At 44.1% G+C, this 25,103-nt stretch overlaps 1 protein-coding gene across 2 annotated transcripts; it reads left to right on the plus strand.

The window, feature by feature from the left end:
* The first annotated feature begins 2,900 nt into the window (after nt 1–2,900).
* On the plus strand, nt 2,901–23,406 carry LOC105685813 (putative aminopeptidase W07G4.4). 2 transcript variants are annotated; one of them, XM_012400242.3, is made up of 8 exons: nt 2,901–3,466; nt 11,590–11,871; nt 13,253–13,361; nt 16,486–16,633; nt 17,534–17,886; nt 22,156–22,434; nt 22,731–22,970; nt 23,076–23,406. In XM_012400242.3, exons 1-8 carry the CDS (start codon nt 3,450–3,452, stop codon nt 23,256–23,258), a joined length of 1,611 nt encoding a protein of 536 aa, XP_012255665.2. In that variant the 5' UTR covers nt 2,901–3,449; the 3' UTR covers nt 23,259–23,406. The 2 variants fall into 2 exon arrangements, with proteins under 2 accessions (XP_012255665.2, XP_048507118.1); XM_048651161.1 differs by lacking the exon at nt 2,901–3,466 and adding an exon at nt 6,144–6,298.
* The last annotated feature ends 1,697 nt before the right edge of the window (nt 23,407–25,103 follow it).

The raw sequence follows: 25,103 nt of genomic DNA on the forward strand, positions 1-25,103 counted from the left end.
TCGCTATCGTTCAGGGGGCGTTGCTTCTAATCTAATTGACCACCCGAATCGCGTCGTAGCGTATAAAAATGCATCTACACCGTACCGCGTATCGCGTATAATTCACTCTTCGTATTATCCGCAAAATGTGCAACAGAAAATCAGAGGCGCGTGGTCGTGTACGTGCGACGCGTCGACGTCGAAGAGCCACGGGACTCTTCTATAGTCACGCGAATCTTGTTTGCTCGTTCACGACCTCCGCCCGTATCATCATCCCGTGTCTTTCACCCGATGACCACGTGGCGTTGTACGGCAATTACGTGCACGTGCAGCTGGTCCGCGTCGCACGTTCGAAATTCGTTAGATTTCTCGAAACGGAAGGGTCGTCGACGTCGCACCCCGATGATAATTTGTCGTTGAGGAGAATTCTTTTATTTTGTTTTCTCAAATCTTCCGCGAATCCTCCGGATGTTCATTTTTTCGGGTGTCCTTTCGAGCCCCCGGGTGTACGCGGGAATCCGTACACGTTGTACGGATAGGGGGGGGTGAAAGCTCGTTTTGCGCGGGACATATTTTCACCTTTTTCGCCCGCTAATGATCCTGCGGGGTTCCCCTTTTTTTCTCGGAGTCCAACCTACATCATATCATCATCCATGTGCACTGCATCGCATTGTACTTGTACTACATATATATATACATATATATACATACATATATATACACGTACGTCGACGTCAAGGGGTAGTGTTCTCCTCGGAGCACTTTACGGAAGCGGCCACCGCGGCGCCGTGACAGCAGTAATTCATTGTCACCTCAACCTCTGCCATCGCGGGGTCTTTTGACGTCGCTCACTATAAAGACGGTTTTCACATGCCTTTTTTTTTTTTTTTTTTTATTATTTTTTCCACCTTTTGTCTCGTTTTCGTCCTTTTTCTCTTTCTCGCTCGCTTTTTCTTTTTTTACCACCTTTGGATAAGGGCACCGCATTATTTGGCTTAGTTAACGTACACAACGTTATGTGGTGTATAACGTAAACCCCCGTAGGACCTGCAGAGATTATAATTTATACAGAAATATATTTTTCAAACCGATGTTTGCCTTACAATCTGTCTTTCTCCGTTGACGTGATATTTTTACGCAGAATATTATACTTTACGTATACTGTACGATGAAACCTTTTCTCTTTTTTTCACACATCTTTCCCCATCTCGCGTGGGTGACCCGAATTCATTCCTTCTTTTTTTTTTTTTTTTTTTCTTCTCTTTTTTTTATTGCATTCATCACTCCGCTTTCAACCGTGCATTATCTTAATACCCATGACGAATCGTTCGGACCAAAAATCTCGGACATACATCTCAACGGTTGAAATATTTTTTCCATTTTATTTGCTTCATTATTTTATTATAATTCGTATTACTTTTTTGCCAAACGATGTTTTTTTTCAACTGATCCGGCGAGTAAACGAACAGAAAAACGAAAACGGATCGGAATACAAAAAACTTTTAACTCGTATTTATGAGTTACAATATCACGATGTGTAAGGTGTGCGTGAAAATATTTTAATATTTAAACTCGCGATGTACGTAATTCAAAAGTGCGAAAACGATAATTCGTTCCGTACAGGAAGTTATGTACGCCAGATTCTTTTTTCCGATCCCAATCGATTCTTCAAAGAAAATTTTTTTTTTTTTTTTCAGCGGTATAGTAAATTTTCCGTATCGAGTAAAAATGGTTATTTCGGTATAACTTGATTTAACGTAGTCTCAAAATTTGCGGTACGACGACGTCTGAAAGCTTCGTGGAAGGGTTATTAAGGTGAGAAGGAGGCTTTCGGAAAAAACAAAAGAAAGTGATACACGCGTGTAGGGGATGAAAAAAAAAAAATAAATAACCAGCACGACGAACGGAACTCCTTATTAGATCATGATTTCCGCAGGAGCGAGCGTCTGCGGCGAATGCGTGAGAGTTGAAAATTTTTTTTCATCCCTCTTCTCCCCCACAGTTTTATCTTTTTTGTTATCTTTTTTTTTTTCTTTTTTTTTATTATCATTTCACTCTCTCTCTGCAACCTTTTGGGAAATGTTACGGGATCTAGGAAAGCTTGTAGCGAATAGGGCTGTGGATGAAAATAATTTTCAGTTAGGCGAAAAAGATCCGGGGAGCGAGTATAAGGAAGCTCCGTGAAAGCCAGAAAGGGTGTAAATGGGATAGGGGCGGTTACGTCGGGGGTAAAAACGTAAGAAAAAACTTTTCGGCGATATACAAAACCTGCGGCCTAAGCGGAGGGGGTGGAAAAAAAAAAAAAAAAAAAGGTTCGCCCGGCATATTTTTTCCCATTTACGCTTGCGGGATATAAAACGCTTCGTCGTAACGATAACAATACGCGTTGTACGGCGGTAGTACAGGTAGGTCAGTATAAAACGTGCAGAAAATTGAGGCGAATTTTATTATTTTTTTTTATCGATCTCCCATTTTCAAACCAAAATAACATTCTTACATAATTATTCATACGTTTTTATCCTTTCCAAAATTTATATCTCGTGGAAAGCTGCACCTGTAAAGTGTAAAAAACATTTTTATGGATAAACTAACATGAGAAAGAATCGATTTGAAAATTCGAACGATCCGAACGCCTCGATTCGAAAAACTCGTTTGTTGAAGTTGAGTTCGAAACTTTGAAAAGCGTTTCGCTGCGTTATCAGTGGTTGACGGTTAACTCGCGTTATCTCTCGTAGTCGCTGACACCGTTGGTCGCAGTGTTGCCAACGTTCGACGTAAGCGCATTTCTTATTTGTATTTGAAAATAAAAACGCGAGTCCAGAAAGTAGGTAGTACACGCGTGAAGACTAAATGGCATGTGGTTAACGCATGTACGTCCGTGTAAAGCGAACGTTCGCATTCTGGAACGAACCTTCCTCGCGTTACCTGCAGTCCTCGGACTCAACAGCATACCTGCCCGTTATACCTGATTCTGGTTTATTGTTAGTTGAAAACCAGGAAATCGGGTCTTTGATGCTGAGTTTGCGCGCTGGACCACGACGCCGGCGTCGCGACGCGTCAGCCTGAAACTGCGCAGTGCCTGTGCCTCGAACACGGTCACCCATCCGCTACGTTCCTGTTTCCATACCGTTTCGTTGGTAACCAAGGTGCCAAGAAACTAACAAAATCATTGTTTTTATAACACCAGCTGATTTTGAACCAAACACCGCAATTTTTCCACCCAAATTCGGTTGCCATCATCGTTTCAAATACCCGTCATCCGGGGATTATGGTGCGGCCGCGTGCGTGATTGAAAATTTTGTAATTTTTTTTTTTTGTAATTTTTGATTTTTTTCTACGTTTTTTATCTGCAACGTTTTTTTTTTTTCGTCTCGTCACACGTCTCTCGTTATCGTCTTATCACCTGTCAACGATTCGCACCGCGATTGTGAGCTCGTGAGATATCGTAACTCTATTTCGTCGTCGTCATCATGGCAGTCGAATCGAGGTGAGTCGTCTTTCTGCTGAATTTATCCCTAATTTCTTCACGAACAGTGTAAATTGACAAAATTACTCCCAGAGTTCACCTTGCACCGTGCGACTGTCATTCGCGATTCGTATACTAGACCAATTTTTCGTGGTAAAAATTCGCGAGGAATCCTCGCCCTTTCCTGACTCCGGAGAAAACAAAATGAAGGCAACGCTACCACCGGCTCTATCCAATCGTTGGAACGTCGAAACCCAGTTTCGTTTTTGTGCCGCGATATTCTCCGACTGGACATACCGCGCGCTCGAGACGAGGAAACGTCGTCGTTCGATATTCAGACCTCGTTCAAGGCCCACGAAAATATTCGACGGCTAACGTACGCGCGTTACATACCTGTGCGTTGTACCGAAACGATCGCGCAAATTTGATCACTCGGTAAATTATTCCGTCGTATGGTTCATACCTAATTCGTGGCATTCGTCGATTCGCGTGGAAAGAATCCCATTGAAGACCTACGACGACGAGACGAGAAGAGGATGAGATTAAACGAAAAAAAAAACATAATAGCGAGACCCGGGGATTGAGGTGGAAAACAAACAAAAAAAAAAAAAAAAAGATTTAAAGGCGTCGAAAGAGGTGTCCCGTCGTTTATATAAATAATAATACACCATTTCCCTGGTAGAAAACTTCGGTTTTTACGTATTCTTGAAAAAGAATAGAAAATGGAATAGGTGGAGGACATGAGAGATTTAGTCGCAGTGACTACCTACCTGTAACGTGTATGAAAAACCGTTGGGTCTCGGTACGCGCGAATAGGTGTAGGGACATACGTGTGTCTCTCTTCTAGGCATACACACGTGTGCGTTGGTATATAGTTATATAAATAATGAGGTAGAATGTGGAATGCGTCCGGAGCCGTAAGCTGCAGCAGCATGCGGCACCGCGCTCGAAACTCCTAGACTTCCATGTGAAAACTAAAGTGTTGCAGCTTCGGTTATACATATACACCTACTGGTATATGCCTAGTAGAAGTAGCGAGCTTTTTATTTTGTCTTTGTATAAAGAGGTGCTCTCGTTTCGCGGAAAATATGCATACATTCCACGCTCTCGAAAACTCCGTTTTTAACCAGAAGGGAGGAGAAAAAAGTAAAACGCGAAAATGTATTCAAGATAATAAATGGAGGGATGAAAAATATCTCACAATCTTCAAAATGAAATTGGTCTCCCATGTATTCCGCAACTTGCGTCGAAATAGAGAAAAGAAAAAAAAAAAAGGAAAAGAAAAAAAAATAGAAGAAGAAAATAAATAAAATGCCAACTTCCGAAGAACGCCGCGTATTAACTCCCCGCGCGCTGCCTCGTTTAACGTGTCGTTCGCAACGGGGGTAGGAAAGTAACGAAATTGTTTTAAACTAGTTCCGCATTTCTTCGCTAAACTAGCGCTAATTGCTCCAGCACTAGATGAAATGATCGATCACCTGTATGAGCTGTTGGAAAACTTAACGATCTACATATCGTTACATGGGTAACTACTTATTTTTTCTGGGAAGGAAAATTGCTGAAGAAAATTGAGAAACGTTCGTTAAAATTGACGTGATTATTCGTGGTCGATTGAAAAGGCGACAAAATGAAGGGTGGAAAAACGTTCGTCGTGTGTCACAACGTTTCATGTACGTCTACATGTTACGTGGCATAATATACATCGAGTTTAACAGCCGGGCGAGTGATGGGGTGTATATAATTAGGTGGTACCACCACCGAATTGTGGTGAGACTATAGCCCATATAATACCGGTAAAATCGCACGAGCGGATCGTGCAGTAATTATCGCACAAATATAGCAGACCGTGTGACCCGAAATTCCGCATCGGTTATCCGCGTGATTGCGTAACCGCGAGATCAAAAGAGAAAAAAAATGTTTCGATTCATCGGCAATATTTTTGCCAAGGTCGCAAATATCTTGATGTCAGAGCCAATATATCACCCACTCCGAGATAACCGATTCGAATTGACGAAACTGAAATCGATCTGAGCTAGAAAATTTATCCTGACTTTGAATTATCAAAAATTCATACACATCGATGATATCCTTACACGATTTTATCGGATTTTCAATAGCGAGGAATCTGAATAAATTTTTCTGAAAAATTTGGAGAATCTGTTATAGAATTTAGGGTGGCATCCGTAAGAAGGAGTACAAACTGGTTGGTTCCCGTGATGCATCGGCGATCGAGGCAGGGGGTGGGTGGGGGGAGGAGGGGAATAAAAGATACCGGGAGCCGCTAGCAACGATGTAGAAATTCAGCAGACGTTTTTCGCTACTACTCGCGCGTTGTATAATTTTTTTCCCCCCCTCGTCCCGTCTATGCATATACATGTAAGACCAGATCTTTTATAAGGAGCTTTTTGCGGAAGGGAGCTTCTTCCTTCGTACGTAACGTATGTGTATAGCTGTATACCCATACAAGAATGAGGATCATCAGAGAAAAATAAGGAAAAAGTACGACAAAAAAAATGTCGGGATTATACCGACAATTTTTAACAGACTCTTTCTGCCGCTTATTTCTCTCGTCATTTTTACGTACGATGTTGCACACGTACACCAGTACACCGATGTGTCTGTGGATTTTAGCAGAAGCGGCATTATCATATTACGTTATATATATCTCCACGTATTATAAGTGTAATTTATACGAACGCAGGAAATACACATTTTCTCCTACTCGTCGAACGACGAGCGAAAGAAAAGGAAGAAAAATTCTACAGGGCAGGTCACCTCAGACCGACCGAGCGGGAGGAGTCCGATTCGGTTTTCCTTACCGGTCGAAGATGAGGCGAATAAACTCGACCTCAGGTATATTATGTACATGTTTTGTGTATCGTAATTGGTAGAGGTGTACATAGGGAATAATTTGCATATTCATCGCACGCCGCTCAAAGTCTGAGTTTTTCCCGTTGTGCCTGATTCAATACTGCGGAATAGAAAAGAGACGGAAAGAAATACGGGGAAAAAAGGGAGGAAAAAATTCTTTCGTTATCTAACGGAGCATCCAGCTGCAACGCTGCGCGGCACCCGGCGCTCGGCGGTATCTCATTGTAAACTCGTACCGCACGCTCCAACGTCATTTTAAAATCAATAAGGTCGTTAACTGATAGGACGGTTCATTACCAGCTCAACATTTATTATAGAGCGGAGAGCTTTTCTTTCCGCTCAAGATTCTCGCGGGAACTTTTCAAGGCGAATCGCGTCGTTGACTCCGGTACACGTCGAGCGTGGGTGTACGAAAACGCAACCGCGATAGATTTATGAATAATATTTGGGGGTAACGAGTGAGGATAAAAATATCACCTCGTACACCCATCGACTTTTGAACGGACCTGTAGCGATCCGCGAAGGCTGAGAGGAGCCGAATTTCGATCCGCGCTTTTTTTTCTTTTTCTTTCTATTCCTCTTTTTTCTATCCGCACACAAGTGGGCGGCGGTGGGACGTGCGGAACTGTCGTTGTCGATAATACTCCATATTATACCGGAGGGGTGTACGCGTTCGTGCGTAAATTTTCGTTGTGCGTGCAACTCGTTGTCTTTCAACGACGACGATCGGTTCGAGTTCCCGTATGCAGACCGACTCGCTATAACTGTCCGTCTGTCGATTCCAGTGTTCCGCGGAAATCTCAATCTTCTTTTTCCATCTTCCGTCGGTTTTTTTTTCTCTCTCCATGTTTTTTTTTTTTTTTGTTTCGCTTCATTCCGAACGACGGGCGGACGGAATTTCTCTAATATATATCATTATGTATCGCCGATGATTTGATATGAGGGGGGAATTTTTTCGATTGGCGTCTCTTATCACGGTCGCTACACACTTTATATTCGTCCTACGATTATATCTGTTTTTATATCGCATGATGTTCCATGTAAGTAGGTATATACCGACTCCGCAGGGTTCATTGAACATTATTACCGTTTTTATGCCGTCATCGCACGATAATTACAACGAAACACCGGGCTGCGTATTGTCCCGAACTGGAGGCGACCGTTGCTGCTTTTTATTTCATCCTATCCGCGTGATGACGTACGTAATTGCGCACACTCGGTACACACCGACCGGCACGAGAAGCTGTAAATATTTATAACGAGCAAATGATCGGAATAATTCGATTCTCCGAATACTCGGCTGATCAATTTTCATTTATCATTATCGACCGTTAAGCGCGCCGATTCCGATTCCGATGCGGCAAGTGCGCTATAGACGTTCGAATCGTTGTACCGCGGACAAGTGGACTGTATTATTTTTTATCGATTACGCATTGACGGATTGACGGATATTCCATACAGTTCGTTTATATTTCCATCAAAATTCTCGTGGCAAAAATTTCAATTTATTTCCATTTTTTTTTTTTTCGGACTTCGGTATACGTGCGCTGTACAATATAGGTACGTGAGACACGCGCGTTGATTGATAACAAACGTATGAAAAGTTTGGAAAAAAAATCGGATGAATAAATATTGGTAAAAAAAAAACGAGCTGGGTAAATTTTCGACCGTTCGTGTATTACGTGGCGAGCGTTCGCCGCGTGCAACGTGTGTTTTCGAAGAATGCAGAAGAAATCGAGTGCGAGTTAACGCGGATTATATTTGTACGATGAAAAGCTTAGGTCTCGGTCGTGTCGCGGCAACGGTTTTATCGACGCTTTTACAATGTGTCGGAAAAACAAAAGGTTCGATTTCTTGTTGATATAATTAAAGAACAATCGATCGTTAATTCCGGGCGTCGCTCTGTTCCACGGCGCACGGATCGTACAAAAGAAAGCCTCGCGCAAGAAATTGCTCGTTCGCGACAAAAAAACAAAATGCGACTCCTCTTTCTCCCCGGGTCGAAAATGATGATTTATCGATGCAACCCCGTGCTCGAATAATTGATTACTTCTTTCAACCCCCGACCTATACGCAACGATGGAATTTCCATAGCGATATACCTACTTTCGATTATGAAACGGACGCTTTGTATTTAATTTCTAAACGATCTAATACTTTTTAGAGTCTATTGTGTACACGGACGCAAGAAATTTTCTAGCCAATGTACAGCGATCGCTCTCGGAGATCCTCGATATCCTCTATCTCGGTTTTTCTGTTTGCGGAACGTCACGACAGATATACCTTGTAAAAGTTGTTTTTTTTTTTTTCTCTATTTTCCATCTCTCTTCCCAACATTTTTTCATCTGCTTATCACCCAGCAATCGTTTCGCTCTTTCCCCCGATTCTCCTCTCTCTCTCTCTCAATTTCTCTTTTCTCTCCGTCCCGCTCCTGGATATTTCGGGGTGGATTTTATTTATTTTTTCTATGCTTTTTTTTAGCGTACACCCAGCACACGTATGTAATAAATAGAATTTGACGGATAGATAAAAAACGTTTGAAATATCGAACGTTGTTTGAAAATTGTTTATCAAATAACCGAGGCCTCGTGCGATATACATACAGATTCTACGAAGCAAATAAATAGCAGAGCTGCGCAGAGCTGCGCAATAATTACATCATATTATTTGGAGGACAAAGCCGATGGTATAGGGTATTATTACCGTTGATCTGATCAATGCATACCCATATTAATCCCGTTTCATAGAATCCCGATTTACGCACGTGTTTGTATACATATAATAACTGGCTTGCTGTGTCGTACATACATGTAGCGCGCATTCGGCGTATACCTACGATTGTAGGTTGCGCCTGCTATACTTCAGAATTCAGAATCAATTCGTATACACGCACAGTAACTGCTATTACAATTATTTGCCGTTAATTTATGGGCGATATTACACGGCTCGCGGCCGTATATATATATATATATACATATTCATAATTGTAACGAACGACCTTTGGCAGAAATTTATAGGACGAAAATTGCGCCGAACGATTCAACCCGATCAACTTGAACGCGCTTTCTCCGAGACCCGAGTATGAATTTATCCGGTCGTTAAAATCGCTAGATCTTTGCCGATGAGAAATTGACGGCATTCCGGTGAATCGATATCGGGCGCTCCGTTTTCCTACATCCGTTAGAATTTCGCGGAGTTCGCGGGGGGGAGGGGGCGAGACGAGTGACGGAACGTCGAGTCGATCTCGAAGGGAACCGAGGCCGGGGACGGACGAACGGCGGCAAGAAAAAGGGGCGCAATTTGGCCAGGGGGGTTGAACGGAACGCGGTAAAGAATATAAGCGAAACATGGGCGAACGGGAGGAGAGAAGGAGGGCCTCGGAAGAGCGCACGGTATTGTACAAGGTAGTGAGCAATGACGAGGCGTACGTTCCGCCGAAAACGCGGATGGTTGTAGGTTGAATTTTATTGGGGCTAAACTCAAAGGCAAACTGTTCAGCTAGCCGGCCATTCGTCAGTTCCACAACTGTCCGTGGGGAGCCATTAAGGTAATCGGAGAGAGAAATGGCAGCTCCCGACGCGAGAAGAGAGGAAAAGAGGAGAACGGGGGGGAGCGCGACGGGGGTGGGAGGAGGAGAGGGAGGAGGAAAGGTGAGGGCCACGGTAAAATTACCATAAGGGTTTAAATCTATGTTGATGTTCACCCGAAACGTACGCCGCCTCCGTGTTTAACGAATTCTCCGCCTCGAAGTTTCCCTCATAATTCTACTGTTCAACCTGTTCAGGTTATATCGCGTAAACCTAATACAGATGCAGGTTAATCATCGTTGGTTAAGGGTCCTCTGAGCGCTGGTGTTACATCGCGCAAAGCTGGAGATTAAAAGATAACATCGTTGTTCAAGAAGCGCCAAGTTATCTTGACCCTCGTCAACTCGGCCGTTCAATTCTCTGGAAGATACCACATGCATCGAGTCACTCCGTAGGGGGGTGTATTTTCCGGTCATTGATGACTCGAAGAAGGAAAAAAATCAGACTTCAACATTTCCGAACTATTTCACTTTGATTCAAAGTATTCCAAATTCGTAGCGGTATCGAAGTTTAGGGAAAGAGAGAAATAATAAAAATTGCAACAATAATTGCGAGGTGAAACGGGGGGCGCGGGAGGGTCGAGGAAGAAATATTACGGGCAGGCATCCCGTCGGATCTGGGGGATATTCTTTGACTCGCGCATAATTGATCCCTTCTTAACCCCGGGCTGTTCGCGGCTGTCGGAACTGAGGAGTAGAGTAGACTCGGTCCGCGGGATCCTCCCATAAGTTTCGCCTCGTCCTGGCCTCACGAATTTCGCCGTCCACGCGCGCTCCTCCCCCGTTCCCTTCTTTTCCCCTTTTCCCCGAGATATCCCCGCGCTCCGCCGTATACCCGTCACCCCGTCACACGGAAAACTTTCTGATTGCTTCTCGGCCCTACGCGCTGATCCGACCCGTTCTCCCTTATTCTACTACCCCCCTTTGACAACCCCCGAAATCCCTCCCCACCCCCCTCCCCTCCCCACCCCTCCTCCTCGCCTAGAGATATTGTCGAACAAATTGATGAGATTTTCTGGAAAATTTTCCCCACCGACGACCATTCCGAGTGGATGATTAAATACAATATGTTTGATAATATTTTACGAAGTTGAAAACGGCCGATCGTATTCTCCCGCAGGATGATAGAAATTATACATTAAATGGGCTTCTCCTCGTTTGTCATTATGATTAATGACCCGCGAGTCTTTGCGACGATACACGACACTACTGTACGACTATACCGTACGTACGAAGATACAATGCGGGTTTACACATAGGTATACGTATAATAGAAAGAAAAATTGCTCGATAATAATCCCGCTGTGCATTTCATCGCGATGTGCGGGCGGTCCTGCGTAATATCCTTCCTACGAGACGGAGGAGAAGGAAAAAAGATCGCGTTGCGTTCTAGGAGACTGAAGAACGGGAGAAAAAACCGTTCTCCGATTTCCCGTTAAACTGTCCAGATTACGGAATACAGAGATAAAAAATCCATAATAGCTTCGGATCTGTTTTCAAAGTTATTTTATGATTTTAAGTAGAAAAAAAGTATTCCTTCGAATCGTTCTCCCGTACGGCGGAGAGTCTTCGGGCGACTGAAATCCCTTGGTTATGAAAAGTTTCTTACGGGGTGGGGGGGGGGGACAACGTATTTAATGAAAAACTTCTGATAATTTCCGTTCACATTTTATAAAACTGTTCCCAGATGGATGCCCTGTCAGTTGAAAATCGAGCAGAATATCTGCAGCTGCGACTACGACGGTATAATACTGGTGTCAGGAAGCGCTCCAGGATTCGATGAACCCGAGCCGTTCAAGACGGTCCTTTACTGTGCATCGCAGATCGATTCCGCACTAGGTGTTATTGGTGCGGTACTGCCAATCAATTTGCCCGCCAAACGGCTTATCTACAGTCCGACCGGTCCCCTCAACATGGATTACCACGACGTAAGAAGTTTTTCAGAAGCTGCGACCCGAGGAGTGAAAAGGTGAGCGACGACGACGACGATTCCACCTAGGTATTACTTACGTACGTAACGCTGACGTTCTCACCCCCCCACGCCCCGGATGCTGCACCGCCGAAAGTTCGACGTCTCAGCTATACACCTTTACCTCTCTCGTATCTAATTATTAATATGCGGAACTAATATAATTAGGAAACGTTACAACCGCGCGTCTATATGTATATCCACGGCCGACTCTTCAACGTCACTCGAAATAGTTTCCGACATCCTTCCCTTGTAGTTTGTACGAACGTGATTGATGAGTGAATCATCTTACCGCTCGACGGAGAACTTTCGTACATGCGTCCACCGCGTACGTTGTATTATACATATACATACATACGTATAGATCCACTGTTATATCGGTGAGAGTTATCGGCAACTTTGAAGTCAAAAGAATCGCGAAGTGAGTTTACTTGTAGCTACACCGGAAGCGGAGGGAAGTGATTCTTTTTTTTAGACTCTTTCGTTAAACGGGAGGCGGAAAGTTTTCGGTTGTATCCGAAGAAATCCAAAACAATCGCGTACGACACACGGTTTTATTGACCTCCTGGCGAGTTATGATCCCACGGCAAATCACTAGGGTAACGCAAAACTCCCTTCAGGACTCCCGCCACCGCGTCGTTTCTTACGCTTGTTTTTTTTTTCTTTTTCTTCTTCATTTCGCTTCAGTCAATGTTTTTGTCAGTTTCCGCTATCCAGAGATTTTGGATCAATTTTATCGGCATCGCGATTTTCGCCGTGAATGTTACGAGGCGCGAGGTGTTATTTTTGAAAGATGTACCTATGTAGCGCGAGTGTAAAGCTGAGGGAAACTTTGAAGTTGAGAGTCGAGTGTTCTCTCCGGTTTCCATGAATTATCAAACCTGAATCTTTCGAAGGTAGGTATACGTATATATATATACACACGGAGTTTCTGGTTCTCGGTGTGCACGTCGTAAGAAAGAAATCTCGTATCTCTGAATTTTATTATACGTCTTATACGTATAGCCGTACACGCCTTATTCCTCGGGGGTACCAACCCGGTGGAATGTGCGACAAAAGGATATCCGCTCGGCTTTCAACTTCCAGATCCTCTCCCTTGTTTCATGAATTGCCAACCATCCCGTAACCCTGAAGTATGCGCGTGTATATACACATCTATATACATACACTACTCACTCCTATACCTTATATACCTCGACAGATATAACGGGGGGAACGGCGGCAGCTTGAGACACCCGTTCCTCGATCCATTACCCCTAGAATATTCGGATTCTTTTGATTATATTCACCTTTTATACGTAATCTTTGATCTTTTCGTATCGAAATCTGTTTTTTTTTTTTTTTTCTCTCTCCATCGTTTCTCGTATTTATTTTTTCCCAGAGCTTTGAAGGCCGGCGTACGATGTCCGCTTCTGGTTTTACTTCCGGACGTACGTTTCGAGAACGTGGAACTGGTCACGCTGCTCGGTGCCCTCGAAGGACTCTACGTGGTGAGTTGCGAAAGTGGCAAATTTTTTCCTTTATTACTCAACCCTCGTACGCGTTCGCTCGCTCTCCGTATATTTAACGATTTTTTCTAATCAACTTTAATTCGAGTGTCTGGAAAATAAGAGGGAGGGGGGGGGGGGGTCGCGTATAGCTAGATATATACGAGGTACAGAAAATCGCACTTACTTTTCGTCCTACCGTAAGGTAGGATGGGTATCGAAATCCTACGTACGTACGTATACGTGTAAGTGTACGCGGGTAAAGTGGCGAAATGAAAATAAACTTGCGGCAATTTCTGGCGGTATAGCTGTACCGTATTATACGTAGTACCTTCGGAACTGTGCCCTGCAGGTAGGTAGGTTAGGTATATCGTACGAAACGGCGTGGCGATTTTTCAAGCTCACATTCGCGCGATAAATCGCTATTACAGGGACCGGTTGACGCCGGCTATTGAAGTAAATTCGAAAAACTCGGGAGGAGAGGGAGTGGTGAAAATTGTACCATATTTGGGGCGGTATTCTCCGGGATTTCCGTAATCGTTGTATATCTAGGATGAAAAGTTAGAGAAAACCGTTGAATTTTCATCGGTAAGCAAAGTGGAAATAATCGAATTCCGAGGCCGGAGGTAAACCGAAATACCTTTGAAACCGGAGCTCGAGAAAGTTAGTTGAACCGTAAGGGCGAGGAAACCTTGCGAACCCGTGTCCGAGACGATTGATCCGACCGCCGCCGCCCCGAATACGTTCGGAGTGATGACACACGACGTATCGGGGCTGTTGCGATGTTGATTATATTATTAGATAATTCACACTCCGATTATCATCGTCGCCTTCTCGAAACACCGAGTTTACGAACAGGTTCGTTATTGCGGACGAATCGTTATCGCCGACTAAATTATTCCTAACGGGGATCGCGCATTTCGCATTATGAAGCGCGGATGATAAATAATATCGGTTAACCCGTGTCGCGCGCACCCGCATTTCATCGAAAACGACTCGAAACTCGCGTACACGTTTTAAAACGCGCCGGATTCACCGTTGTTCCGATGAAAATTTTTCACCTCCCGCCAATACCGATTCAGTCGCGATGATTTCGTAAGGAAAATTGCCGTTCATTTCGTCGATCTCGAATGAGAAACTTTTCCCTTTCTCAACCACTTCCCATCCCGAGTTTTTCCTAAATAATAAACCGACTTGTACGTCCCACGAAACGTCATTAATCAAAATACATATTTGCTCGGAGTTCGGAGTCGTCTGCTCTAGAAAATGTCGGAACTTATCGCGTAACGTGTAACGAGTCCGTTCGGGACGCCTTCGACTCGGTTTTATTTTACGTCGGAGTAAATATTTGAATCGCGGTTAAAACAGTTGTAATTATCGAAGGGGAAATTATACAGGCGGCGATCGGATGCTATAGTATATCGTTGGAACCGATTCGACGATCGGCCGCGGCGGTTTCCGTTACCCTGCCGCGCCTCGCGGACGACGTTCGTTCCCGCGGTGCTTCGCGCCTCGCTCGCGTTGTAACGCGGAAAAGGATGATATCCGACGATACGCCGCGGCGCGGTTTCCCTATCGATTTTCCACGATATAATAGAAGCTATTCGCTTTGAGTCCGCGATATTTACTCGTATCTTGGGAAATGGAAAACGACGTTAAGGCGTGTTTTCTATAGACGAATGTAACCCGCCCCCCCGCCCCCCCCTCCCCCCGTAGCGATACACCGGGCGACGCGGGAGCCCGAGTTTGTTGCATCGCACAGTTGCGCCCCGTAATTTGATTTCGTCGAGGGCGATAGATTTCCTCAAATATTTTCTCACGGCAATTCGACTCGCCGGGTTTTCGGTGTTGGCGCACCAACACCGCGCGCATCTTCCTTCGTTAGAAGAAGCTTCTGTCGCGCGCGGTCCAATATAACCGAGAGAGTTTTGTTATAAGCTAGCTGTTAACATACAGAAGGAGGGAGTTAGGGTAGCAAGAAACCGTCAAGATAACGACGGAGAGGAGCGAGACGGAGTGAAATAGATTTGACTGTGCCTGAAATTAGTTGGCAAATATCCTAATCCAGACACCAGGGATTTCGAGTCGTCGTACACCAGCCCAGCCCAGCCCAGCCAGCCAGCCAGCCAGCCATGCCGAGCTTCCAAACCTCCGCCACTACTGCTGCCGAATATATTAATACCGAGGCTAAATTTGTCCTCCACCTCGCCGAAAGTGGCTTCCAGCTGTGGAGCTTAGCAGAAAGGGAGCGATAGAAGGGAATAAGGGTTCGCGGGGGGTGCGACGTCGGGTGGGTGGTGCGGAAACGTTTTGAACAATTTCCTTATCTCTACCGACGGAATTCGTCCCGGGTGACGGGTGCAATTTTTCATTTAACGCGGGGGAGGCGAGCCCTCCCTCCCTCCCCCTCCCCCCCTATACACGCCAACCTCCAGCGGTACGCGTGAAAATAATTATACTAATTTAGCCCGGGGCTAAACCCGATTTGTTTCTTCTCCGACCCCTTCCTGCACCGTCTACTGTGTATACACGGCGTGTGCACGGCCCACCTTTTCGACGATTTATGCGCGCAAACCTTATCCGCCGACGGCGGGACTCTGACAATTTTTCGTATCTCGTATAGGATACCCGCACGCGTCCCACGCGCGTATATAACGTACGCGTGAAATTTTTTATTTTCATACCGAACGACCGAAACTTCGCACGCTCTCTTTCGTCATACCGCTATTATACCGCGACGTTCGAGTTTATAACGATTATTCGAAACGTCGACGTTGCCCCGCTGTATACGTACGTCGAACACGCGATACCGTACACGTTAATAGGAACTATACATCACACGTACGCGCGTATATACAACGAAAAAGTCCATAGCTCTTGCGTATCGTGTAAGCTGTCGATATTTTTGAAACCCCTGTATACGTATACGCCGTCGGCGAACGAACGCACGCCACGTCGTTACACATTGTTTCCTCTGACGTGTTTTAAGCAGTGTATATACCTTATTTTTTATTTTCTATATGTATCGAGTTTTCCAATTTTTCCTTTCGTTTTAACTTTTTTTTTTTTTTTGTTTCTCCCCCCCCCCCCTGCATTTTCTTTCATGTCTTTTTACTTCCCTATTCAGCCACTGGAAGTGAGAGAAATCTGCCCTGACAGGTGTTACAAGGCTTGTCAGTTGGCTGTATGGAGTCCGATATGCAGTAAAAAATTACAAGGTATTGTCAAGTTGGCGTCCGCACTGGAGAGCGGTAGATACGTCGCCAGAGATATCGGTAAGTTTTCGACTTTTTATTCGAGAGAAAATTCAAATTTCGCCATATTAGGAAATTACCACCCCCCCTTCGATACATCGCATTCCGGAAGGGTACGTGACTCGAGGGGTTGATTTTACCATTAAATGTATATATCTATAAATTTCTTCCTTTTGTTCCGGCTAACGATCACCCTCATGTAAGGAACTATACGTATACCTACCTCCGTACGACGGAGCTCTTTCGCCACTCGAAGGATCCTCGCCACAAAAGGGGGCGTTATCTCTGTCCTCTTCACCCCCTTGCTTCCTTCCTTGATGCCGCTGCTTTTTTTTTTTTTTTTTTTTTTTTTTTTTTTTGCTCTTTATTCTACACGTATACGCCTTACACTTTTCGCGATCGACTCTTCTTTCTCTTCCACCTCCTCTCCGGTTTCTTCTCCGTTCTTCCTGTTTTTTTTTTTTTTTTTTGTTTTCTTTTTTTTCTACTTTTCTTTTCATCCCGCTACCTTACACCACTACTTCTTGACACTATACCCAGGGTAGCGCCGTCCACGTTTTCGACCCCGAGGTTCGCTCTCCCGGAACACCGAACTCGGTCATCAATCTACTCCCGAAACATAATTGTTTCTTCGTTCGCGCGAGTTTCGCGCGGAGTAGGGACCCGAACGTTGTTTATTTTATCGTTGGCGTTGCTAAATTTCTTCCTATTCGATCCCCCCTGCGATCTACTTGATCGTCTATACCGTACAACGACCGGATGTACCGAAAAACTGACCAAAACTAACTAACTAACAATAAGTCCCGGGGAGGGCGGAACGAAGAGCACTCCTCGCGCGGAACTATAGTTAGCCGAAGGAAATTGAGGAAATTCGGTAATCCATTCGTTCGACTTGATACGAGGGTAATTCGCATCCCGCAGGTGGAGCCGATCCGGAAAGAATGGCACCCCCCAGAGTCGAGGAGTACATCGCCGAATTGTTTTGCGGATCTAACGTATCGGTCCAAGTGATTTCCGATCAGGATACTCTGCTGAGGGAATATCCGCTGTTCGCATGTGTCAACCGAGCGGCCTCCGTTATACCGAGACACGCCGGAAGGATAATATTCCTCACTTACGAACCGTCGAATCCCGCCTGCGTACTCGAGACGGTTATGCTCGTTGGAAAAGGTGTGACGTACGACACCGGCGGTGCTGACGTCAAATTCGACGGTTGTATGGCCGGCATGTCCAGAGACAAATGTGGGGCGGCCGCCTGCGCTGGATTTATGCAGGTAGCTATGAATGTCGTCGTTTTTATTTTTTCATTTACTAGCTCGTTAAGCGTACGTCGATACGAAATGATCCAATTGTTCCCGAGTTATTATCGATCTCGTTAGCCAGTTTCCGGTGAACGAAAAAGTTGTCTATTAGAATTAAATTAAGGAAACAAAAATAGTTCTATCTTCGCGCCGGGGGGGAACACCCCTCACAATCAATCGCTGTATAGTTCATGATTTTTTTATTAGTTAGTAATAACCGGCCAGTCTTCTCTTTTTAACGTCGATTTCGTTCCTTGGGAATACGAATCGCTGCGAACCAACCGACGATGGAATATTTTGATACCTGTAAATCCACACGTCGCCTAGACGACGTCAAAGTTCAATTTTATGAACTGAAAAATAAATCATTTTTTTTATTGGGTTTAATGCTTTTCTTACGTATTTTGACCTCAGGAATCCGAATCTGAAAGAAAAATTGATCTATCTATAAAATTGACCGAATTATCGCCAATTTTCATCTTTTTGGGGCCAAAAATAAAAAATTGATTTTTTAGTCTATCTTTATGTAATTTGAGCTTAGGAATCCGAATCCGAAAGAAAAATTGATCCATCTGCAAAAATGACCGCGTTATCCCCATTTTTTCGCATTTTTTGGCATAAATTTGAGGATATCTCGAAGGGGAAAAATCGTAGCTCAATTTGGACGACGGATTCGTGTTCCTGAGGTCAAAATACATAAGAAAAGTGCCACACGATCAATTTTTAAAAATAAAAATTTTTGGTCAAAATTTGAAAAAATCGTAAGGGGTACCCCTTGGAAAAATCTCAAATTTTGGCCAAAAATTTTTATTTTTTAAAATCGATCGTATGACACTTTTCTAACGTATTTTGACCCCAGGAACACGAATCCGTTGGCCAAATTGAGCTACGAATTTTTCCCTTCGAGATATCCTCGAATTTATGCCAAAAAATGCGAAAAAATTGGCATAACTCGGTCATTTTTGAAGATAGATCAATTTTTCTCTCGGATTCGAATTCCTGAGCTCAAATTACATCAAGGTAGACTAAAAAATCAATTTTTTATTTTTGACCCCAAAAAGCTGAAAATTGGTGATAACTCGATCAATTTTAGAGATGGATCAATTTTTCTCTCAGATTCGGATTCCTGAGGTCAAAATACGTAAGAAAAGTGTCTTTCGATCGATTTTAAAAATACTCCAGTTTTGGCCCAGAAATCAACATTTTTTTCAATAGGGTTTATATGTTAATTTCATGTATTTTGATCGGGAGAATCCATCTATAAAATTAATCGAGTTATCGCCAATTTTTAGCTTTACGGAGTAGAAAAATTGAGATATCTCGATGGGAAAAATTGGTAAATTGACAAAAAAAAACTCTGATTATGCGTGTGAAATCATAAAGACCGACCGTTTTATTACAAAGATATCAATCTACCTTATATAATGCATTACAACGCGATGCAAAGGAAGAAAAATTTATTTGGAATTTTTTTTTTTGATGTACACTCGGTGCCTCTGTTTCTGTACCAAAGGTCTGAAGCTTTAGTATAGCTTCATGGACAGAAATGAACTCGCTGGGTATACCCTGAACCATTTAAATACTGAATTTTTACATATTTACTTTTTTAAATGGTTTGCGGTTGCATAGAATTCGCAGAAATGCCGCAAAGGGATGCCGCCGATCAGGTGGATCAAAGGGGTGATTTATGAGGTGTGAACAAGATCTTAATCAGGTGTTGACAGCTCGTCTGGCACCTGCTAACAATAGCAGCAAGAAAAAAAACAAGGACTGTGATTTCACACCTCATCATCTATTAAAAAGCCATAAATTGTGTTTAAATTCCGGCACGTGCCATCGGTCAAGATGCCCGAAGCACGTGTCAAAATAGGAAGTCCCATTGGCTGATGCGAACTTCTGTTTGATTGGGTGAGACGGAGCTTGGCACCGAACTCCGCGCGGACTGCATTTGCCCAATGATTTTTACATATGGATTTTGGTGCGAGAAAGCTCAGGGTGGTGGGAGCGTAGGACGCGAGGCGATACGCCGCAAAGCGGTAGAAAGACGAACGAGATAGAGAGCGCTCGGCTCCAGCCCGCTAAAATATGAAATCTCGAGCTACGTAACCCGCCATCACGTTTCCCGTCGTATCTCGAGAACGAATGATCGGAATTTGATGATGCATTGAAATTTTGAATACGTGATTTCGTGGCCATGGATTCCATTCATAGATCAGGTTCGTAGCTAAATTTGATCTACGGATTCGTGTTCCTGAGGTCCAAATACCTAAGAAAAGTCTAATACAATCAATTTTTGAACTACTTTAGTTTCGGCCCAAAAATCGATTTTTTTTTGGTTTTTCAAGGGTGATCTCACGTATAATCAGCTCAGGAATCCAAATCTGGGAGCCAAAATCATCTACTCATGCAATCGATCGAGTAATCGTCAATTATTCGCTTTTGGGAGCAGGAAAATTACAAGCCATATCGATTGGTTTTAGTCGAAGACCCACTTTGATTCGTCGCATGGGTCGAAATATTCGAATTTCTCGGTTTACGAGGGGGTCCGAGCTTTGCTGAAGTCAGGTAGCCAGCAACGTAGCGCTTTGTTGTGAGACGTAACCTTCGGGGCTGAGCAGAGGTGACGCCCCACGACAAACCCCCGCGCCCGTGGTTTTTGGTAAAAGATTTTTTTATTCATACAGAGGGATTAATTTACATCGTACGCATTACAGGCCCACACATATAGGAACCCGAAGTAATTGATTGACTTACTTTCGGTTCATAAATCACGATAGGATGAATTTTCGGCGCGGTATTATCGTTACCCACTCGTTTCCTCGAGTGCACACTTCTGCGACCCTCTCTTCTTCTTCTTTCTTGTTTTTTTTTTTTTTTTTTTTTTTCTCGCCTTTTCTCTCTACACAGTTGCGACGGTACGTGTTCGTTCCTTTTTTTTTTGTCAACTTTTTCTCCTTTTCTCTTACCTGCCTTAGCTTCTTTTTGCCACTTTTGTGCGGCGCGTGCAAAGCGTGCTTTTCGAAATGTTTGATGAGACGCTTTTCTGAATGGCGATTCACTAATAAAATTTATTATACGAACGGAACAGAAGTTTTTTAGAGTAGAGCGCATAAAAGAGGCATGTGGCGTTTTAACGAACCGTCTATACCGATACAGCTTTGGCTGAAGTTGAGGAACAGAAATCGATATTATATGAACAGATAGATACGCGGAGGGATGGAACCTGATTTTTATTATCCGAACAAAAAAGTTCTAGTTCTCTCTCTTTCCGTGTGCAGTATATATTCACTACAGCGGTAAACGAGCTGAATCCAACCATATACTAAATAAAATGCCCCTTTGATCGATCAAATTTACTTTTTTACGACCGCCGCTCTTCTTGTACAGAACCCTGCACCCGCACTCCGATATCAGTCGAAACAGTGGAACGATGACTTTTACGATCGTATACGATACATAACTCCGAACTCGACTGTACGATCTATTTAACTTCTAAATATACAGCTGATGCAATTGCTGCATCATTTCGTATGCAAAGCTTCACGTCATTCGATGTATTCTTATGCTAATATAATTCAAACAGTAACGCACCTGCGCCTCTCGTCGAATCGATCGAATTGCAGCGATGTTTTCGGTGGTGTGAAAAACAAAAAAAAGTACACAGAAAAAGTGAGCAAACAAAAGAGATCGCTCGGTTTAAACTTTTCTCCAAATTTTCAATCTGTCGGAGGGGGGGAGGGAGGGGGGGGGAGAAACTACGCGGGATAAATTTCATTTCACCCCGTAGAATTCAAAGCGATGAAGGGGGAAGAGAGAAAATAAAAAAAAAAAAAAAGAAAAAAAATGAGGGTAGATGGAGAATGTTAGAGAAAAATGCATTAGTCTGTCGAGAATCGTAGTAGTAATAATATGGCTTTGGAGCTCGCATCGAATAATTACCTACTAGCAACTACGTTCGGAGAGCTCTCTTCCAGCGCATTTGTTAAACTCGGACGAGATTCAATCGACGGAAGCAATTCCTTATGCAAATTTTCCAATTTACTCAACGAGAAATATACTCGCAGACCGTCCTTTATAGCGGCATCTCGAGCTTAGGTACACTTTAATCAGGCTTCGGGATCTCGTCGATATTACGTAGCAATTATATATCGACAATCATCGAAATTGTCCGATCCTGTAAATAATCAGTCTACTGTGTACACGTTCGTTTGTATACATGTATTCGATTTTCATTCATTGCAGGTCGTTAATCTGCTCCAACCGCCTACCGTTAAGGTCGTGGCCGCTCTGTGCGTGGTGAGAAACAGTATCGGTGAAAATTCTTACGTTGCCGACGAGATCGTCACCGCCAAATCGGGGGTGAGAGTTCGCGTCGGGAATACCGACGCCGAGGGTCGTTTCGCCATGGCCGACGCGCTCTGCCACATCAAGGAAATGGCACTCTGTTCCGTAAACCCACATATTTTCACCGTCGCCACCCTAACGGGACACGCGGTTCTGGCCGCCGGAAAAGGATACTCGGTACCGAACACGATTCCCCTTATTATTTCATCCTTTGTTTCGTTGTCGTCCATAAAAACAAAAAAAAAAACTTTCGCCGCTTCCGACCAAAGTAACGCGGGATAATATGTAGAAACAAAAGCATAAGTTTCGCCCGTCCCGAGTGGTGGAGATGAATGACCGTTGACTTTTGCCAGACTGTTCGCTTCCTAAGTGACGACGACGAAAACAGAGGAGATGAGAAAAAAATTTCGAGGGAATCGGTCTGATTTTATTTATTTTTTTTTCCATCTGGTTTCGAAAAAAAAAACCTTCAGATCGCCATGGACAACGCGGTAGCCAGGCTGGTCAGCAATGCGGAAAAGCTCCAAGCTTCCGGCGAAACGATGGGCGACCCCTTCGAAATTTCAAGGCTACGAAGGGAGGACTTTCAGGCACACGAAGGGCGAGCCGAGGGCGACGACGTTCTTCAAGCCGCGAATCGACCGAGTTCGAAACTGGAAAGAGGCCATCAAAGCCCGGGCGCCTTCCTCATCATGACCTCTGGATTGGACAAGGTAATCTCTCGGCGTTTGTTCGTCGAAGTCGAAGTCGATCGATTGTGTTTTTTTTGTATTTCTTTTTGTATTTTTTTTTTCTTTCAACTCTTCGTCGAATTTTAGCACGGTATCGCCTCCGAAAAACCGCTGAAGTTCACCCATCTGGACGTGGCGGCGAGCGCGGGCGATCTACCCCGCCAACCAACCGGCGCGCCGATCGTAGCGTTGGCTAAAAAATTTCTATTCAATTTCCTAGAGGAGGAATTGCGCGACGCCTGCACGTTGCCCAAGAGTCCGGAGAAATGATCCTTCGTACGGGGAGCGAATCGTATTCGAATTATTTTCAATGTGACTTCTCGCGTTTGGTTTTATTTCAGAAAAGTTCGTGGATGTCGAGCTTTTCCCAATTTTGTAAGAGACGATGAAAAAACAAGGAGTCCAGAAGATAACCTTATATTCCTTCTCTCGCTTTCCGTTATTTTATTATATTCATTTTATTCACCTCATCCATTTTATACACATTACTCATAGAGCGGCATCTCACGTTATACGTATACGTCCCCTTACTTCGCGTCTTACCCATTCTCAAAAAAGGTTTCGTACGTAATGAGCGAAGCCCGTAGGCCTCCGACTCGCCGCCCTAAGACCTTACGCACCTACCCTATTAATGCTTCTCTCTTCCCATACAGCGGCACGTGAGAAAATCAAACGGTGGCCAGCAGCCGCTCATGCATTTTACAGATTTCTTATAGCTGGCCACACTCTCGGAAAATGTTTATTTCATGGCAATCCCAATTACCAGATTTCCAATCCGTCGACCACCCTTGTGACCTTTCCTCCTATTTCTATACGACGAAGATTTATCGAAGCTCTGCTATCCGGTACTCCTTGTTATACTCCTTTTTTTCGTTAATTCATATCCTCGTACGATTGATATTGCAATCAAATTTTCATAAACGCCGGTACTCCTAGCGACTGTCAACGTTTTTTTTTTTTTTTTTTCCAATTAATGTCCTTTACCCGCTACACGTGGCGCATAATTCCAGTCTGGATTCGGAAGGGGTTCTAGAAAAAAAAAAAAAGGACGAGTGAAAAAAACTTTCGAGTGTTTGATGAAATTAAATCCCCGGAAAAGCTTGTGGGCACCACCGATGTCTGCAATGCGGTTTTTTATTTTGTCTCTCCTTTTTTCGGCCAGGGTGACCAACGGAATTTTAAATTCGATTAGAGAGGTCGGACTTCCGTTGATTAGGTCGTCGTACCTTGGAGAATCTCCTCGGCTTTTTCTTCTCTCTCTCTCTCAAATTATAGACTCGGGGCAGCGGAGGACGTTCGACTCGTTCTCTCGCATAAATCGGCTAATCCTTGAACGATCAAATTAATGTTCACAGCACGGGGCGTGCAGCTGTTATCCCTTGAAGTACACGCATATCGACCTGGCCCCCCACCTTCCGAAACCCCATCACCTTCCCTACAGCGGGAATCCCGTACTGGCGTTATCCTACTGCTACCTAATCCAAGGAAAATGTCTCACAATTAGAAACGACCTTCCGTTCGAAATGCAATACGTCTGCGAAGCGGATTGCAAACCGATTTGCATTCCACCCTGTCAACCCTGCGCGGTGACATGCGACCCCTGCTGTACGATATGCCCTCAACGCGGTCCCCAACTTACGGAATCCATTGATCAAGGGTGTCCTGCGATGACTCGTCAACTCGCTCCTGATCCTTGTTGTCAACCACCTCCGCCCCCGCCGCCTTCGGAACCTTGTCGGGATCAATGTCAGAACGGCGAACCGGTGTGCGTCATGGAACCCATTTGTAGGCCTAATGTGAGAAGAAATGGATTGAACAATTGCGCTTAGACGGTCGGTTATAGTTAGGGGTTGAAACTTTGGGTATCGCGAAATCGATCGTGCGAATCTTCGATGTCTCGTCTTGGAACATTGATGTCCACCCCCAGAGTTTCACGGAAGATCGTCGGTAAGGAAGTTTCAGGGGTATTGTACAATTTTACATAAAACATTAATAAAGTACGAAATTGTTGATAATTCAGAGTAGTAGTTTCCTACGTTTTCAACGGAGTTTCGAAATGAGACGACACAGCCGTGGTCAGTTATTGACAGACGGTAAAGTTGATTTAATTTTCAT

The sequence above is a fragment of the Athalia rosae genome, chromosome 2 (genome assembly GCF_917208135.1).
Source record: "Athalia rosae chromosome 2, iyAthRosa1.1, whole genome shotgun sequence".
In the NCBI taxonomy this organism is placed as follows: domain Eukaryota; kingdom Metazoa; phylum Arthropoda; class Insecta; order Hymenoptera; family Athaliidae; genus Athalia; species Athalia rosae.

Excerpts from the sequence above, each read along its gene's own strand:
- LOC105685813 (XM_012400242.3), top strand. Across the intron at positions 17,887-22,155 it reads CCTGCGCTGGATTTATGCAG|GTCGTTAATCTGCTCCAACC; the intron begins GTAGCTATGAAT and ends CATTCATTGCAG. Across the intron at positions 22,971-23,075 it reads TGACCTCTGGATTGGACAAG|CACGGTATCGCCTCCGAAAA; the intron begins GTAATCTCTCGG and ends GTCGAATTTTAG.